The sequence below is a fragment of the Raphanus sativus genome, chromosome 6 (genome assembly GCF_000801105.2).
Source record: "Raphanus sativus cultivar WK10039 chromosome 6, ASM80110v3, whole genome shotgun sequence".
Taxonomy (NCBI): Eukaryota; Viridiplantae; Streptophyta; class Magnoliopsida; order Brassicales; family Brassicaceae; genus Raphanus; species Raphanus sativus.
In genome coordinates, this window is record NC_079516.1 from 49,892,512 (window position 1) to 49,910,081 (window position 17,570).

The 17,570-nt window shown below is 31.9% G+C and overlaps 3 protein-coding genes across 3 annotated transcripts; all 3 read right to left on the minus strand.

Annotated features, from left to right (window-relative positions):
- Window positions 1-3,587: 3,587 nt before the first annotated feature.
- LOC108808771 (protein NRT1/ PTR FAMILY 5.5) lies at window positions 3,588-5,414 on the minus strand. Its single transcript, XM_018580873.2, has 3 exons — window positions 5,186-5,414; window positions 4,616-5,112; window positions 3,588-4,534 (listed from the first exon to the last, which is right to left on the minus strand). Exons 1-3 carry the CDS (start codon window positions 5,357-5,359, stop codon window positions 3,727-3,729), a joined length of 1,479 nt encoding a protein of 492 aa, XP_018436375.2. The 5' UTR covers window positions 5,360-5,414; the 3' UTR covers window positions 3,588-3,726.
- A 1,687-nt stretch (window positions 5,415-7,101) lies between these two features.
- Window positions 7,102-7,914, minus strand: LOC108808772 (uncharacterized). The gene has a single exon (XM_018580874.1). The coding sequence runs from the start codon at window positions 7,912-7,914 to the stop codon at window positions 7,102-7,104; it is 813 nt and encodes a 270-aa protein (XP_018436376.1).
- Window positions 7,915-11,461: 3,547 nt separating this feature from the next.
- LOC108808920 (glycerol-3-phosphate 2-O-acyltransferase 6) lies at window positions 11,462-15,728 on the minus strand. Its single transcript, XM_018581023.2, has 2 exons — window positions 14,918-15,728; window positions 11,462-12,497 (listed from the first exon to the last, which is right to left on the minus strand). The coding sequence occupies exons 1-2, from the start codon at window positions 15,551-15,553 to the stop codon at window positions 11,628-11,630; spliced, it is 1,506 nt and encodes a 501-aa protein (XP_018436525.1). The 5' UTR covers window positions 15,554-15,728; the 3' UTR covers window positions 11,462-11,627.
- Between the last annotated feature and the right edge of the window lie 1,842 nt (window positions 15,729-17,570).

Here is a 17,570-nt window from a genome sequence, read left to right on the forward strand (position 1 = left end):
CTAATTATATATTTAGGAATATAAAGTTAAAGTTTATATGTAAAGTAGGATTTCCATTTCTTTAATCTAAAATATTTTACAACTTGTTGTGTTGGCAAATCTCTAATCGAAACATGGTTTTGTGTTGGTTTTTAATTAATACTAGATCTTGACCCGTCCAACCGGGCGGATATTTAATTTATGTTTTTAATTTTTTATTTATAAATGATATATTTGTAATATTTAAACATAAATTTAGATTGAAAATTAACATTTGTAGTTATAATAAAAATTAAAATTTTAAAAAAATATTTTGATATAAATTTTAAATTCCTAACTAAAATAATATAGAGATGGGTCATAATTTTTTCTAATTCCAAAATCTTAGCATTCTTAATAACAAATAAAATAATTTTTAAATACATAAAATATATAAACATATTTGAAATTAAAATAAATTTGTTAAAAAAAAATCTTACGCCATTGTTGTTTATTTCTATTGTTTGACCCGTGGCCGTATAAATATTTGCTTTCACTTCAATTTTTTTCTTTGTTCTAATGATAATATATATATATATGAGTGTAAATTAATATGTATTACATAATTGTTAGTATAACATTTTAAAACAAAAATTTTATATATTACTTTAAATAATTATATTATGTGATTTTAATCGTCTATTATATCACAGTGTATCATATAAAAATCTGATATTTATAACTAATTGGACTTATATTATAAAAGTGTTATACTAACAATTTATAAATAAAACATTTTATATTTTATCTATATGATATATAAATTGATTTTGATGTGTGATTTTTATTTTATTATTTTTATTGATAAATATTGAAAAATATTAAATGTTAACAAAAAAATCTATTAGAAAATTTATTTTGGTTAAGATTCATTCTATTAAAGAAATCTATCATTTAAATTAGAAAAAGACATTAAATACTTAAATCTATCATCTAAATAAGGAAAATACAAAATTCTCTACTATCTTTGTTACCAAACAAAATTAAATTTTTTTAAAGACTCCTATCCCTGTTACCAAACAAAAGTTTAAAGTACTTATACTTTAATAAGATAGATATGACATTTTTAAACATAATAATTTGGAATTTATATTGAGTAATTTTATTTTGTTTATAACCCATCAATTGTATAATCCATACTTTTAGAATATGACCCAATATATCCGTACAAATGTATTTTTTTATGGATCAAAATTTATGATAAATAAAATTGTTGTATATATTATTTAAAATATATGGTGTTATATATTTTATATTTTCAACATTTATCATACTGAACTTACATTGTGGTGTTATTTATATGAAAATATATGTGACACAATATATTTATATATTATATAAATGATTGTCTTAATGTGACTTTTATTTTTAGTTATTACTAATAAATAATAAAATATTTAAAGCTATGTTTATTTATTATTTCTAAACACACACACATATATAAGAAAATAGGAAAAAAACAATGAATAATATAAGTTAGGTTTATTATTTAGTGTTGCCAAACTTTTTTATTTCGAATTCGATTTTAAATGTATTAATTAAACAGAAAAGACAAAAAATCATAAAAGGTAACACACATTAAAAATAGAATTTGATTTTAGAAATACATTAATTAAACAAAAAAAGACAAATAATGTTTAGGAAACACACATTAAATAACTGAAAAAGACAAGCATTAATATAGGAAGATTAATTAAATGCTCAGTGGCATATCATTGTAAATAATACTAAAAACTAAGGGATATTTTTAAAGTGTACTTCTGTTTTAATAGAATAGACTAGATTTTGACCCGCGCTTTCAAAACGCGGGTTTATGTTTGGTGAAAATTTTATATAATCACATTTATATAATCCGTCTTGTATACGTATTTATATAATCTGTTTCATATATGTATTTTATATCCAGATTTATGTTCGGTAAAACTATATTATACATGTATTTTTAGGTTTTTAATTTTGAATTAGATATTTTAAATATAAATCAATATAACAGTTTTATAGTTTTGATCGGTGTTTTGAAATTCGATTGAGACCTGCGGTTGAACCACTGGTTGAACCAATAAACAATTTTTATTTTTTATAAATAATTTTTGTTAGATAGTTGGGATTATATTTAGGAAAAAACGGTTTAAAACCAAACCATTAAATAGTTTGAGAAAAAACGATACAGTTTCAAACATGTCCGGTTGGAAAAATATTAAAATGATGCAGTATCAAACACAGAATAATCACATACCAAAATTGAATTAGAAAACCGGTGGTTAATGACAAACCAAAAACAATTAAAAAAGAAAACAATGCAAAATGTCTAAAATGTCATTAATGAATACAAAAGAAAGCCTCTTTAATAGGGGTAAACAGAGTAAAAATTCAAATGTGCTTGTACTTTAATAGTATAGATGTTTTCCTAATTATTTTATTCAAAATAATTTTCTAAGCTAGAAGTTGACAAGAGAATGAGAATCTATTGAGAGCCTAAAGAACACCATAAACAAAAAGTCATAATGATTGATATGCTTTTGTTCCACACCAAGTTGCCAATTTTATAGCCTTATCTTGGGACTTTACGTGAATTATCATAAGTCTTTTTTTCTTAACTTATACTCTCCATCTGTATTTTTAAAATATCATAATTTTAACATTTTTATTACACAAAAAGTGTTATTTCAATATTAATTATATTAATTATCACTTAATATGAATTTCAAACCATATTGATCTTTAAATACTTTACTTAAAAAAAACAATTAGTCTAATAAATGTAATAAATAAAAACATATATGCAGTTCAATTATTTTCTTAATGTATAAAAATATCGAAGTTATACTTTTTAAGAAACAGATCGAATAGCTTGCAGTAGAGTGGATTAATCCCATTCATAATTAATTAGTAATGCGTGAATTGATCTATATTTTTCTTACATTACTCAATAACCTATTGTGAAAATCCTAGTAATAAAAATTGTGCATATTCCTCGACCAATATATCGCTATTAGAAGCCTAATGTGTACAGACAGAAATATAGATGCATTTTAATTACTTTTTAAACATTGATTTTTTTTTCAAATTATTGATGAATTTGTTCTTTAAATTGATGTTTGGTGGGTTCCATTTTGATGACTTTGGTAAGTAATACGATAAGTATTTTTTTTTTTTATGAGTATCTCCATATGATTGCAAATTTGATTTTGAAGCAAGACCACTAATTCCTAATTATTCTTGCAATCTCACTTCCATGATGTTAGATTTGATTTGATTTTCCACATGTTAAGCCATAACATGCTTTATTTTGTTTCTTAATAGTCATCGAAGGTTTATTGGATTAATTCTAAACTTAGTCTTGTCACACTCATAGATAAACCAACAAAGTTACTATTGGTTTATCTATGTGCCAAGAGGTTTAGTTGCCTCTTCAATATTGTTGCATTCTTACACTGGTTGAGAACTTGGGATGAAGAGGTGACTGGTGTAGCATAGAATATGGTGTTGAGAACTTCTGATTCTATTAAATGTTTCATAGTGATGACACCTCAAATCAAGAAGATAGAAGGCATGTGATCACTTGTCAAACTATTAACACATCATGCCGTTTACTTTACACAAGAATGAGCAACACAACTTGCCGTTTGTTTTTACAAAGCCACAACATAGTCACCACATCTAAGGCCTATTAGGACATGCAAATGAAATTCAGAAGCACACAAGAATCTATCGTTTATCGATCTGTGCTCCACCATCCTTCTTGTAACACTTTGTGTACCTATAAGTTACAGAGAAATACAACAAAAGGTTGAACATGCTCAAAACTGCTAACACCCAATAATAATTGTCCAACCTGCTCTTGTCTATTGTGTCTTGAAACCATTTGCCTCCGCTTACTCTACCCACCACACTAACAAGAGCAATATTACTCATGATCCCAACCCCACACACACCCACATTAAATAAAACCATGTACTGACTCAACTCTTCAGGGACTGTTTCTTCTAGGTGAAGCGCAAAGCTGTTTTCATAGATTCCTGTAATTGAACCAAGAAGAACGTACTGTGGGAGCAGCCAGAACACACTCATGGGAACGGTCTCTCGAGTTCTAACCACTTTGAGCCTCATGGACTCAACATGAGCAGCAATGGCGCAGCAGAATACCGATAGGATGATGGAGACTGGTATACCATATGGTGTTTTGTTTTGTTTTGGTGCTTGGGCGTTACGTTTTGCAGCCATGACGCATAGTTCTCGAGAGCCTAGCCTTGCAGCCTCGCTAAAGAGTAAGAGGAGTGGGAGAGGGAGGTTCCAAGATCCGAACTTGGAGTCCAAATGGTTTGCTTGCTCGAGGAAGAAAGTGTTACCAAGAGAGAAAACAATCCCGGAGATAAGAGATGTCGCGAACAATGGAACCGTGCGGATCACGCTTTTGGTTTGCTCCACTTCTGTAACCCTACAGAGTCTCCATCTGTTTTCCTTCTGCTGTTCCAAGGGCTCGGTTTGGAGTATCATCGCAGCTCTGTCCAAGCCCCTGAGTTTTGACAAATCAAGATTCAAGAACTACTACATACATAAACAACACAAAAGCTAAGTCGTTAAATATCAAATTAACCTCAAGCTACTTGTGTGGGACTTCATATCAAGACCACACTCGGTATCTTCATAGAGGTGGTTTGAATTGTTAGGGTATCCATTAGACATTTTGGAAGCAGAAGCCGCAAAGACCCGGAACATTGTTGTCAAAGGGCTCCCACTAGGTCTTTCCCGTTTGTATGAACAAGCACCAGAGAGAAAGATCAGCATTGCTAAGACCTCGCAGCCAGCAGGGACTGCGAATCTTACAAACCATGGACTTATCTGAGGAAGTGCAACAGCAGCAAGTAAAGGGAACACAAAGTTCCCAACGTTTCCAATGACAAAGCTAGTGAGCATGGCTGGATTCCCATTATTCCCACTACTGTCTTCAAGTTGGTCCTCTGTAAAAACTCCCAACGAGATGGACCGTCCAAATATACCAACAGATATGACAGTTAGGGCAACGTAGAACAGCCCCTTTTGTCCTTCACCAGAGATTATTGGTGATGCTGATATTGCCAAGAACCCGAAACCCTAAACACCATAGAGGCATAAGAGCAAAATAATACTAAAAAAACCAAAGCTGAGAGGAGGTGTAAGGTCTTACGAAACTGAATGCAAAGGTAGAGAGGCAGAGCATCCAAAAGTGACCGATAAATGCATCAACTAAGAACTGCATGCCTAGATGAGCAACGGCTGATACACCAGCAAACACATTCACAATTGCAGCTGCATCCGTGAACTTGAGCTTCATCTCCTTCGTCAAGTATATCATTAACATCCACAGGGTAAACCACGCAACAGTAAAAGCCCATGATAGAACTGATTGATAAAATAAAAAAATCAATAAACCAACATATACAAGCAAAGGCATTGAACATCTAAGCCAACATGATGAACATAGTTTGACTATTAATGATCAATGTAGAATCTAAATGTGAATGTTTGAATGTGTTACTCCATTAATTATCAAACAAGATCACAAAAAGAAGAGCTAACACATCAACTTACCAATAACTCGTAGAAAAGACGCCATTAGTACTATACATCAGCTAACTTCTCATGTGGAAACAAAATCAATGACTAAGGACATTCAAGAGAAAGGCTAACACAAGCAAAGACGTGCTGATCTGTTTCATAATTTTATGAGACGGGCTTAAACATTTTTTTATTATCCTCTAATTAAACTAGTGTGAGTCATAACTATCGACAAGGCTGGTTTTATTGATTATGATATTTATTATTCAGAAATTTGAAGATACATTATTGTAGTAACAGGACTTTATCTGCCAGTTCATATCAAGCTATAACCAAAACATACTTGATGTCCAAACAAAAAAAAATCAATAATATGTAATAACAAAAAGACAAGACAGAGTTTACAACAATTTCTCGAGGAAGAACACATCTTACTCAGTCTCTCCCCAATGGAACCCTAAGTATGTGGACATTATTGGATCAATCGAATTCAAACGTGCACCTCAAGATACACAAAAACTACGTTAGACAGCGATGGAAGAAGTAGATAGAGCCTTGAGGGCAGACGAAATCTCCGTCGACGCTTCTCTCGTAGTCTCAGAGGAGAAACCGTGAGAAAATATTAACCTTCATTGAAGGAGAGAGAGGGTGCAGAGAAGAGCCGGTGAAAAGAACGGCGCCGATTCAAGTTGACTTTGTCGTGCATGCTTTTGTCATTCTCGATCAAAATAGTTTTACTTAATGGGCCTTCAAGGCCAGAGTAGACCCAATGTCAGAAGCCTATGGTTCATTGCAAGATGATTAGTTTTGAATGCATCTCTACTATTACTGTGAAAAATAACCCATCCACATATAGAAACAAAATTAGTTGTTTGATAATAAACTTTTTAATTTAATGGCATGTGAAATAACTTCAAAATCTTAATAAGATTAAAAATTGTAGATTCCTGAACCCATACATTTTCTTTAGTAAGATGTAAATATGTATTTTAATTACAGTTTTAAGAACAAATACTTCTTTTTTGGCACATTAATTTTATCGTCTATACGATTGTACGCATATAAATAGATAAATAAACGTTACAAAACTAAAACTCGTAATCAACCAATACAAAATTGACTTATTAGTCAAAATTAACTAGTAAATATTTTGGAAGTCACATATTTAAATTTCTCAAATTACGATTTAAATATATAACTTTCTAAATATTTACTAGTTTTTTTTGTCAGCTTCCAACTTATTAGATCAAGTGGTAGTCGGTCTTGAGGCGTTCCTAAGAAGCGCTCTGTCCGGCTGGGTCTGATCTATATGGGAAAAAAGAACACCGCTGTTTCTCGCCTCCTTGACGAGAGAGTCTGCACGCACATTCCTAGCCCTGGGTATATGGGCGATGCTGAATTCTTGGAAGCCGGCTCGTAGAAGACGGAACGAGGCTAACTCGGAGGCAAAGGCCGGCCAATCAGTCGGGTTGGCAATCATATCCACCAGGTCGGAGCAGTCCGTCTCCATATGGATCACAGTACATTGTACTTCTCGTAGACAAACTAAGGCCCATATGAGTCCTTCCATCTCTGCATGGAGAGCTGATAAGCTCTTCCGGCATCCTTGTAAACCAAATCTTTCAACTCCCATTTGATCCTTGTAGAACCACCTAGCCCACTAACCGTGCCATTATCAACCCATGAGGCATCAATTTGACAGGTCGGGCATTGGGGGTTCACAGGGAGAGTCGAAACTCGCGACGGTGCTGATTGTAGCTCATCCTCCTCTTCATCCTCCGGTAAATTTGCCTTTCTCCAGCATTCAGCTTCTATAGAAGCTAGCTGCAAGGTGTCACCTGGTGAGATTTCCTTTCCATTGAAAACTTTCTCGTTGCGTGCCTTCCAAATGTACCATAAGATCCATGGGAAGTTCTCAATAAGTGGTTCCATATAGGCCACGTTTCTCTTCCTTCTAAAAAGGAGGTTCATGTTTTGATAAACAGAAGTACTTGGGAAGTAATCCGGAAGAGACGAATAGTCCGATAGAGCCCACACCTGAAGTGCCAGGGGGCATTCAAAAAGCAAGTGATTAATGGTTTCCTCAGAGTCACCGCATCTAGGACAGCTCATATCAGTGCTCAGGTGTCTATATGCAAGTTTTTCAGTCGTAGCAATACATCCTGTCAAAGCTTGCCACATAAAGTGTTTCATCTTTCCCGGGGCCGGGATACTCCACACATGGCTCTGTAAACCAGTGATGCTTGGTTGTAAAACCTGATCTTCAGCTTCACACATTTTCGTTTTCTGTAGTCGAGCGTATCCTGATTTCACCGAGTACACGCCCGATTTCGTATAGTTCCATGCATACCCATCCATTGACCATGTATTGCTAGGTCGCAGTTTGAGTATCAGTGAGATGTTCTCCGGGTGAAAATAATCAAGTAAAAGGTTAGTATCCCAATCCCTTGTATCCCGCCTAATGAAGGAGTGGACAAGGAGTTTTGGGTCTCTATAAGTAATTCGTTCTGCCGGTTTCGGTGGGCGGACATCAATATAGAGTTTTAACCAATAAATCAGTTTGTCATGGTTGATAATAAAATCTCTTTTCTTTTCACATCTAATTATCTAGTACATCCGTGCAATCAGCAATTGTTCCGTAAGATCAAAAGATAATAATAATAAATAAAAGTCAAGATCGGAAACCTATTGAATTGGAACCAATTGGGTTGAAAACTTCCAAATAAATATAAATTGAGGAGTAAATATTCGCAGAAAGGAGGGGTTGTAATCGAAGCCCAATGGTTGTTCAACTATTTAAGAGGGTGCCTAAGTAGATATACCCTCGTGATGAAAATTAATGGCCGAGTCATAATCATATGACAATAGTAGACCCAACAATGGTCATAGTTTTTTTTTATTATCTATTCATGATTCCATTTATAGCCACCGAAGAGTAGAATATGCTGCTTGTATCCAATATGGAACTTAACTAGATGTACTTGCAAAGATAAACAAGTTGTTATAACTAACTATGAACTAGTGATCTGCACCTAACTAGATAAGTAGATATAAAGAAATATCGAACTAGTGATCTGCACCTAACTAGATTGGTCATTTAAATCGATACTTTATATTCTAACTTTTTTTCTTGTTACACAAAAAGTGTTATTCTACAATTTTAATGTAAATTATATTTATTTTCATCTAAAAATTAATTGTAAATTACATTGATTTTATAAATAATTTTATTTATCTCAAAATGTCACAGTGACACTTATTAAAAAACATGATGAGTATGTTTTTTCTTGGTAGACTAAAGAGATTACTACTACCTTGTAGATATCAGCCAAGTAAATGATATGTACCAGTATGAACAACGCGGTAAATTCATTGTATACATTCGACAAGTTTGTCGATTTAGGCTTGGTTTAAAGTTAACATGAAACCGAAGCTAAAGTTACAAAACGTACAGAACTGTAAAATTGGGGTTTGTTGTTACTTTTCTTTATCCAAAAAAGTTAGCAATGATCACATAGTTATTAAAGTAAATTTTCAATAAAGTATAATCAAATTGTTTTTAAATGCAACACGTTATTTTTGATAAATCTACGTACCAAAAACAAAACTTAAGAAAAATCACAAATAGGTATTGACGCTAAATTTGAAAACAAACTGGTGTCAAACATCAGTTACGTGCACTAAATCCGGTTTTGTGATTTGGCATAAGAGTTTTGGTAAGCCTCAAAGCATAAACCACCACACATTTGACTTCTGAGTCAATTAAAGACAGGTTGCTACAACAATTATGATCATGATCTCGAATCCTTAGAACATCATCATTGGTAGATATTCTTATAAAATATATTTTCTCATATAATATCAACTAGATCTTGACCCGCGCTTTGGAAGCGCGGAATATTTTACGATAAAAAATTTCACTAATAACTTAACAAATATTTTTTTAACTTTTAAAGAGTGTGTATTTAAAATATTTTTGCATTTAAATCAGTGTTTTTAAATTTAACCCGATTGTGATTATACCGGTTAATCCGGAGATCTAACAATTCAACTTAGTTATTTAAAATATTCATATTAAAAAGTCACTAAAATCCGAAACTAATCGATTGAACTGATGGATGACTGATATGTAATCTATTTTGATTGAAATTGTAATAGTTTCATAATTTGTAATCTTATAATCCAACTTTAAAGTTCATTATTTTGTAATTTATGAAATTATGACGTTTTTACAAAATTTTAAAGAGAAAATGATGGATATAAAATAACTAAGATTAATTATTGTATTGTTTGGAAACATTGATAGTAGTATATAAAATATATTGTTTGGAAACATTGATAGTAGTATAAAGAAATAAGTATATTGTTTGGAAACATGGATAGTAGTATAAAGAAGGAAACATTAGTGATTTAATGTAGGTTTAAATATAAAATATAAATATGTATTTAATTTAAAAACTTACAAAATAAATGTTAAGTCCAACAGAATGTTTCTGTTTTAATAAGATAGATGTATCTTAATTTTACTATTACTTTTTCTAAGAAAAAATGGGCTAATAAAATAAAAGTGTTTTTATTATTTTAATGAGTTTCTTAGTATATCTACAACTTCATTCTATTTTTCATTTTAAAATAGAGTTTAAAGTAAAAATATTTCAATGATACTCTATTTCAATTTGTTTACACTATTGACAATAATATGTGGGCACTTCTAGTTTTATACTTTGTAACTTTAGTTATATGTTGGTTGGTTGTACTCTTTCTTTTATACTTTGTAATTTTTTTTTATACTTTGTAATTTTAGTTATTTTAATTCTGAAAATCTTTTGTGAAAAACTACGTATAGTAGTGCACTTCGAGATTTACTCGGTCTGGATTTTTAGTTACCAAAATTATATGTCACCAGCCAAAAGATCTCCATAGACAAAAGAGTTATAGTCATAACTCATAACTGGTCCACCCGAGAACACTACAACTGCCAAACTCCATCTCAATAAATAAATAAATAAATATATATGTATATAAATAAACCTGTGTAGCATGTTCCTGATTTAACTTCAAAATAAACTAAAAATCGAGAAAAACTTGTCAGAGTTGTAACGAGACATTTCATCTTGGTTTTTACCATGTGGTATAATAACTTTCTTATCTTTCAAAATTCAAAACAAATCTTCTTTTGTGAAACAGATGAATTACTTTGGTGGATTTAATAGGTGCAGATAATTTTTGAATTCAATGCATTGTTGTATATTCCTGACATGATCATGATCGGATATATTAGCTACTATATATAAAATAAAATAAAATTTAATTTAATTTGATTTTTTTTTGAAACTGAATTTAGTTTAATTGTTATGACTTATATATGACAGCCAGATGTAGATTTGATCTCCAGTGGTTATGATAGTATCATTGTCTTTTTATTTTTTATGTTTTATCTTGCTTAACATTTGATGATAGTACATTGTCCTACATTACATTCATATTTACGAAATGTCACATGCCACGGTCATAGTTAAAAACCTGTGTACACTAAAAATGTCTTATAAGAAAAATAATATGTTTACACTATTGACAAATATTATATACAAGTATACAACCAACTTACCAATCAAATGATCATTCCAATTTTATTTTTCTTAGAGCACGGCCAAAGTTGAGTTCTAGATAGAGTTCTAAACTAATAAACCAATTAAGAAAAATGAAGATTGTTGAGAAAAATAAGAAAAAGGTGTCAGGATGCGTACACTCTTTAAGAACCAATTTGAAACTCTCTTTGCCAAATGGTCATATGTCGCTGGTCTTCTTTTCTAACAATCATTAAATTTTATTATCTAATCAAAATACATTTAAATATAATATTTTTACATTTAGTTATGCATTTTGAGTCTCTCCCCGTTGGAGATGGTCTAATCGTTATTGTACTGAAGTAAACCTTGAAAACATCACAAATATAAACTTGCGAAGAAAATATTATGGAAGCATAGAAGACAGTAATAGCTAACTAGCCCAATGAAAAATATTCATATCTTTGTATTATTTCTTCATCTTCTCTTTTATCCAATCGGTAATTATATATTTTCCGTCTTCAACGGAACCCTACCGTCGGTACCAGCTAGCATTGCGTACTTGTCCTTTCTTGTGAAACTGGTGCACTCAAACCCTAAGGTTCCTGCCAAAACCCTCTGTATGTAATTGGCCACCTCTATCGGCGACTTGCCTCCTTTACATGTCAGCTCAGCCGGTAGCTGCTTAAGGAAAGTGATCTCGAACGTGGGAATGGGGTTCATGAAAGCAAAGTAAGGATCAAGAAGCTTGTAGCCACGTGTGGTTGTACCATTAAACATGCTTTGTTTGGTGTTGATAGCCACAGGGACGATCCTGTCCGTGAGCTCGGCGAACATGGCGCTAAACCGGAGAAGAAAAGGCTCACGGCACGTGGTTCCCTCGGGACATATCACAAGATCGCCTTCCTCCAAGAGACGCTTGATGTTAGCTGCGTCTTTATCGCGCTGACGAGTCAACGCAACGGTTTTGATTGGAGAGATTATCTCAGAGAATTTGCTGATGCTGTATGTCACGCAGCTGATTTTCCGGCCGAGAACGACAGCTGTCACCACCGGGTCTAGGACGGTCCGGTGGTTGCAGACCAATAGATAGCCTGGTTGGCCAGGCTTAGGTGGCGGAGGAGGGTGGCCGTTGACGACTAGTTTGATCCCTGTGAGCTTGTAGTTGTAACGTGCAATGCGTTCGGGTAGTGGAATATTCGTGTAGACACGGATAAGAGACACTAGAAAACCGATGGGAAGCCAAAGGAGAGTTAACAGAGCAACTAACGGCGTTGGACGCTGGACTAATCTGCCCTCGTGGAATATTATGGTGCTTAAGAGTTTGTTTCTTGGTAGTGGTTCGCATTTTGTACGTGGTACCATGTAACCCTCCTGCAGTCAGTGATCACAAGTTTTGTTATATTAATTGAACCACAAAAGTAGTTGTGATTCGTACGTGTCTAGTAAGTAGTAGGCTAGTAGCATGCATGCACTTCTCATTTTTTTTTCTTATCATGGGAGATGGAGATGCGACACCGAAGTAGTCACGAGAGAGATATGCGTACTATCAAATTTATTAGTAGTTATAAAACATGTATCCAGATTACCTGGTACGTAATTTATGTAAGTATTTATGATTTATTTATATAATTACTTATAATTGATTAGCAGTTAACGAAATGAAAGGAGAGTCAAGAATAACACAAAACAAATCATGATCATGGCTTTTACATGAAGACAACTACAAACAAAACAAAAAACGGTGGTTAGTGTATGAAGAATCCAAGTTATTATTTTTATCACAGTTTCCAAATTCACTTGAAAGGTTTCAAACAAAAAAAAAACTAAGTTTTTCTGAAATGGGCATTAGGTGGATAAGAAATTTAATAAGTAATAACTATAGCTTTTTTATTTGCAACAAAGAAAAACCTTTTTATTTTCCAAAAACAATTAATTGGGGAGGATACTTCTCTTTATGAAATATCATTTAATTTAGCATGACAAAAAGAAAGATAATTTGTAAGGATGTAACTAGGATTTAAGTATGTAGAATTTATTGTTGTGCATATATCCGTTATAAGAGCATCTTCAAAAATACTCTCTATTTTGAAGCTTGCAAAATTTTATATTTGAAGTTTATGATGTTTTTCTTCAAAAACAAAACTTCAATTTGATTTCAAAATTATTTGTATTTTATAATATGGTCCTTATATTTGTTATAGTTAATATAAATTGATAAAACTTTTATAAATACCAAACACATATATAAAGATATTACAACAATATTAATTTAAGAAAATTACAATAAAATATTTAGAAATACATAATTAAATATTAAACTATTTAGAAATTTTATGATAAAATTTTAAAATGTTATACTACAAACAAATATTAAGTTTCTTTTTGTAATATTCTTGTTGTCTAATTTTATTTTAAAATTTTTTAAAATTTTTATTTAATTTATGCTTCGAACATAAATTTATAAAAACTAATTTTGAAATATTTATGAAATATAAAGGTTTTAAGGATTAAAAACTATAAACGAAAAAAAATTTAAGAAATATAAATGTGACTTGTAATTGAAATGACCAAAATGCAAATAAAAAGATGAAATTTTAAATTTTGAAGTTTTGAATAGTAAAACTTCAAATATAGAGTTTCATTCTTCAAAACTTTAGATTTGAAGTTTTGGAGTTCTTTTTTGGAGTTTCTTTTAGAGATGTTCTAATAAAGGTAAAAATGTCATCAAAAAAAAATTGTAACCATATTTTTTCTTAGAGCTTACAAAATAGAAGATTGTAGTAACCATGATTACTGTAATCTTTTTTTCCTTTTTAACTCTACCTTTAAAATTTAATATAAAATAAGTTTAAAAGTTATAAATAAAAAATAAAAATGTGATTGGTTGGGTTTTAAAGTCTGTACTGTATGTAAATATATTTACTATAACTGTAAAAATTAAATAGAAATAATAAAGATACTAGAAATATATTTTTGTAGCAATATACTTTTTTACAACAAAAATATTAATTTAGTAAATAAAGGGTTTACAACTATTTTATTTTCTTATTATAGCTTTAAAAATTGATTTGAAGCATGATTGATAATTCTAAAAGTTAAAGTTAAAGAGATAAATCCCAACGACCTCCATAAATTTCTCCTAATAGATAGCTTTTAATATATAATTTTTACTAGCTAATCATTCACGTAATATTAGTCTGCTAGCTTAAAAGAACATGTTATCTAGAAATATAACATATATTCCCTTCGTTTAAAAAAGACATATTTTAAAATTTTCATATATGTAAAAAAACATTAAATTTGATTATCTGCATTATTTTTGTGAATAATAATTTCCATAATTTTTAACTAATAGAAATCTAATAAATATCATTATTTTTTTTGAAATTTACAAATTTTTATTAAGTAATACATCGAAAAGGAAAAAATGTATCTTTTCGAAACAAATTTCTTTTTTAGAATATGAATTTTTTGAAACGAATGGAGTGTTTGTTTACAAATAACTTGTTTACAGTTATTTATCTAATTTTATCTTCACCAAGTGCACTAGTACACATTTAAAATATATAATATGATTGGCCAAGAAGTATTAGCATGGATAGTAAGCAGTAAGCACACTAAAACATCACAGGACAACACAATAACTACTACACCAAAAAAGTTGCACGTACGTCCATCGACATATTATACTCATAATGTCGTGAATATAGTATTTAATGAGTTAGATAGTAATAAAAAGATACGAAAATGACATGTCATACAGAAAAATAAGAGAGGACTGCGTGAATAACCTTGCAAATTGCCATGAATTCGTGGTCTGTCTTACTATCGCCAAGCCCCAGATCAGGTAAACCAGACGCAACGCCATCGAACTCTCTCAAAACTGCCTCACGTTTGTGTTGACCAACTAGAACACCGGGTTTTCTGACAAAACCGGTTGCTCGACCCGATTTGGAAACCTCGAGTTCTGTCCCAAGAACTTTATCGACTCCTAGGAATGTCTTCACGAACGGTTCAACCATGATTCGTGGACTCGCTGTTACTATGTAACGTTTCCCGAACGTGTTGAAGATACTCCACGCCTCTGGCCTCACGTCCTCGGCGTAGAACCTTGGAAGTACGGAACGGACCACGAGCTCGACGTCTCGGATCTTGAGACCCGCGAAGGTGATAAAGATGAAAACGTTGATGGCTAGAGTCTCGGAAATGGAGAGGTACGTGAGGTAAACGAACGGTACGGATGCGAGTAGGATCAAGGCGCGGAGTAAGCTCCCTGCTTCGAGGGCCACGAGGAAATAATAAGGAAATGCACTACGAGAGATTAGTAAGGTCCCGTCAAGATCAGCTGCAACGGTTTGGTTCGACCGGTCCTTAATCTCGTAACTTGATATCGGCTCGAAACGACGCCGCTTCTCGTGAGCCCCCATCAGGGAATAAGCTGGAGAGAGCAGAAAAAGAAGAGAACAGAGAGAGAGAGAGAGTAAAGGGTGATTTAGAAGTATAGAATGGATTGCGAATACTTTTTAGGAGTGTTGTTTATATAAAGAGAGGCGAGAGAGAATGGGCATGATTTTGTTGTTGTGGTGGTTTGATGTTAAAATGCCAAAGAAATATTTGGTTTTGATTTTTCAACGCTAAATATCTATAATAGATAAAAATATTTGTGTAAACATAACCGTTGTGATGTAAATTAAGTAGTCGATCTTCTGAATACCTAAGGAAGTTATTTGGAGAAAATAATTGGACCACAAAAGTGGATATCAAATCAAATTGATTATTAATTAGGGATAATAGTTAAGTGTGACGTGTGTGTATTGAGAGAAGTTAAGGTTGGTGAAGACGCACACCAATCTTTTTGTTTTTTTTGGTAAACAAACATGATTCATAGATCTAAAACTGAGAAGAATTACAAGGTCCAAAAATATAGTTTTGGAGAGCAAACTTCGTAAGAGAGTCTGCAACCCCATTATAATCGCGACCAATGAAAGCGACAAAGAAAAAAACAAAGGAAAATTATAGCAACTCCAAAAAGTTCCACCGAAAATGATCTCAGAGTTTATAGCTCTAACGAACTCATGAGAGTCGGTTCTAAACTAGATGTAGAAAAGAGAGTTGCGCTTTGCTTTCTGCATTGCCTCCCTCAAGGCTAGCGCCTCCGCCATGAGAGAAGAGGAGATGTGATCAGTTGCTCGGGAGCCCTCCATGTAGCGGCTGTGGGGAACGCTATCGAAGTGCCATCTTAGGCCTGCAAATTTTGAAACAGTCCATGCGGCATCCGTTTTGTAGAGAACAACATTTGGAGGGATGGAGAGTTGTTCATGTCCGAGTGAGAGAGGCGGTGACTTTACTGCAACAGAAGTCTGAGTCAAGTGTTATTGTAAGTTGAATTCTTGGCATTTTAACTCACAAAACAAAATTTTGAAAATACTACATATTTCCCTTGAATTCTTAAAATCACTACATTATTTTATTTTCATAGATTTTCACAATATACAAAATTCTCAATAATTCTTTTTAACAAATCTCTCTACTTTTAAAATCAACAAAACTCTATAAAAATCTAAGTCCCACTAACATCTCCTTATTCACTTTTGCTAGTTTTGAAGATGTATACAAGTGGCATCTTGTTACATTTTTTATGTAGAAAATGTCATAATAAAGCTTTTGGACAGCTACTAATTTTTGTGACTAATCAACTGTTATTTGAAATGTTGAAGTTCGGTTTAAATCTTTCTTAGACAAAATCGCAAGTGGCAACTTTAATTTCTTGGATAGCATTTTATCAAACTGGTATAGATCTATTTCTATTTTTGTATTTTGTTGAAAACTATGTATGAGATTTATCCTATCGGCTCGGACATCATAGTTTGTAGGTTTCGGTATTCAGACACCCTTTCGAATATGAATACCATCCATTCGGATATTGGTTTTTCGGATTTTAAAAAATAATCTCATTTAGGTATTATAAAAAATCAGATCGTGTTCGAGTTGGATTTTCCCGGATCCGGGTGGGTTCGAGTTTTATCCGAAGTAACTAACCTACTCGATTTTATTTAGATATTTATATCCAAACTACTCAAACTTATCTAAAATAACTTAAAACCCAATAAATATTCATTTTATATAGTTTAAATTGATTATTTTTTGTCTGAAAGTAACAATGTATATAAAATGTTATTTGAGTATTTTTATCCAAAACATCTATTTTATCTATAAATACCTAAAATACTATATATTTGATTTATAATTTTAATTTTAGGTATTAATACTATTGTAAATATAATTTAAAATAATATTATATATATATATATATATATATATACTGGATATGTTCAGATACTCATTTGATTTTCGGTGCAGATCGGATTCGGTTTGATTTTCTGAATTTTTGAAAAATGGTCACGTTCAAATATTTTGCAGGATTCGACTGGATCGAATAATCCT

Excerpts from the sequence above, each read along its gene's own strand:
- LOC108808771 (XM_018580873.2), bottom strand. The coding sequence starts at position 5,359 with ATGTTAATGATATACTTGACGAAGGAGATGAAGCTCAAGTTCACGGAT. Across the intron at positions 5,113-5,185 it reads CTACCTTTGCATTCAGTTTC|GGTTTCGGGTTCTTGGCAAT; the intron begins GTAAGACCTTAC and ends TATGGTGTTTAG. Across the intron at positions 4,535-4,615 it reads TCCCACACAAGTAGCTTGAG|GGGCTTGGACAGAGCTGCGA; the intron begins GTTAATTTGATA and ends GTCAAAACTCAG.
- LOC108808772 (XM_018580874.1), bottom strand. The coding sequence starts at position 7,914 with ATGGATGGGTATGCATGGAACTATACGAAATCGGGCGTGTACTCGGTG.
- LOC108808920 (XM_018581023.2), bottom strand. The coding sequence starts at position 15,553 with ATGGGGGCTCACGAGAAGCGGCGTCGTTTCGAGCCGATATCAAGTTAC. Across the intron at positions 12,498-14,917 it reads AATTCATGGCAATTTGCAAG|GAGGGTTACATGGTACCACG; the intron begins GTTATTCACGCA and ends CACTGACTGCAG.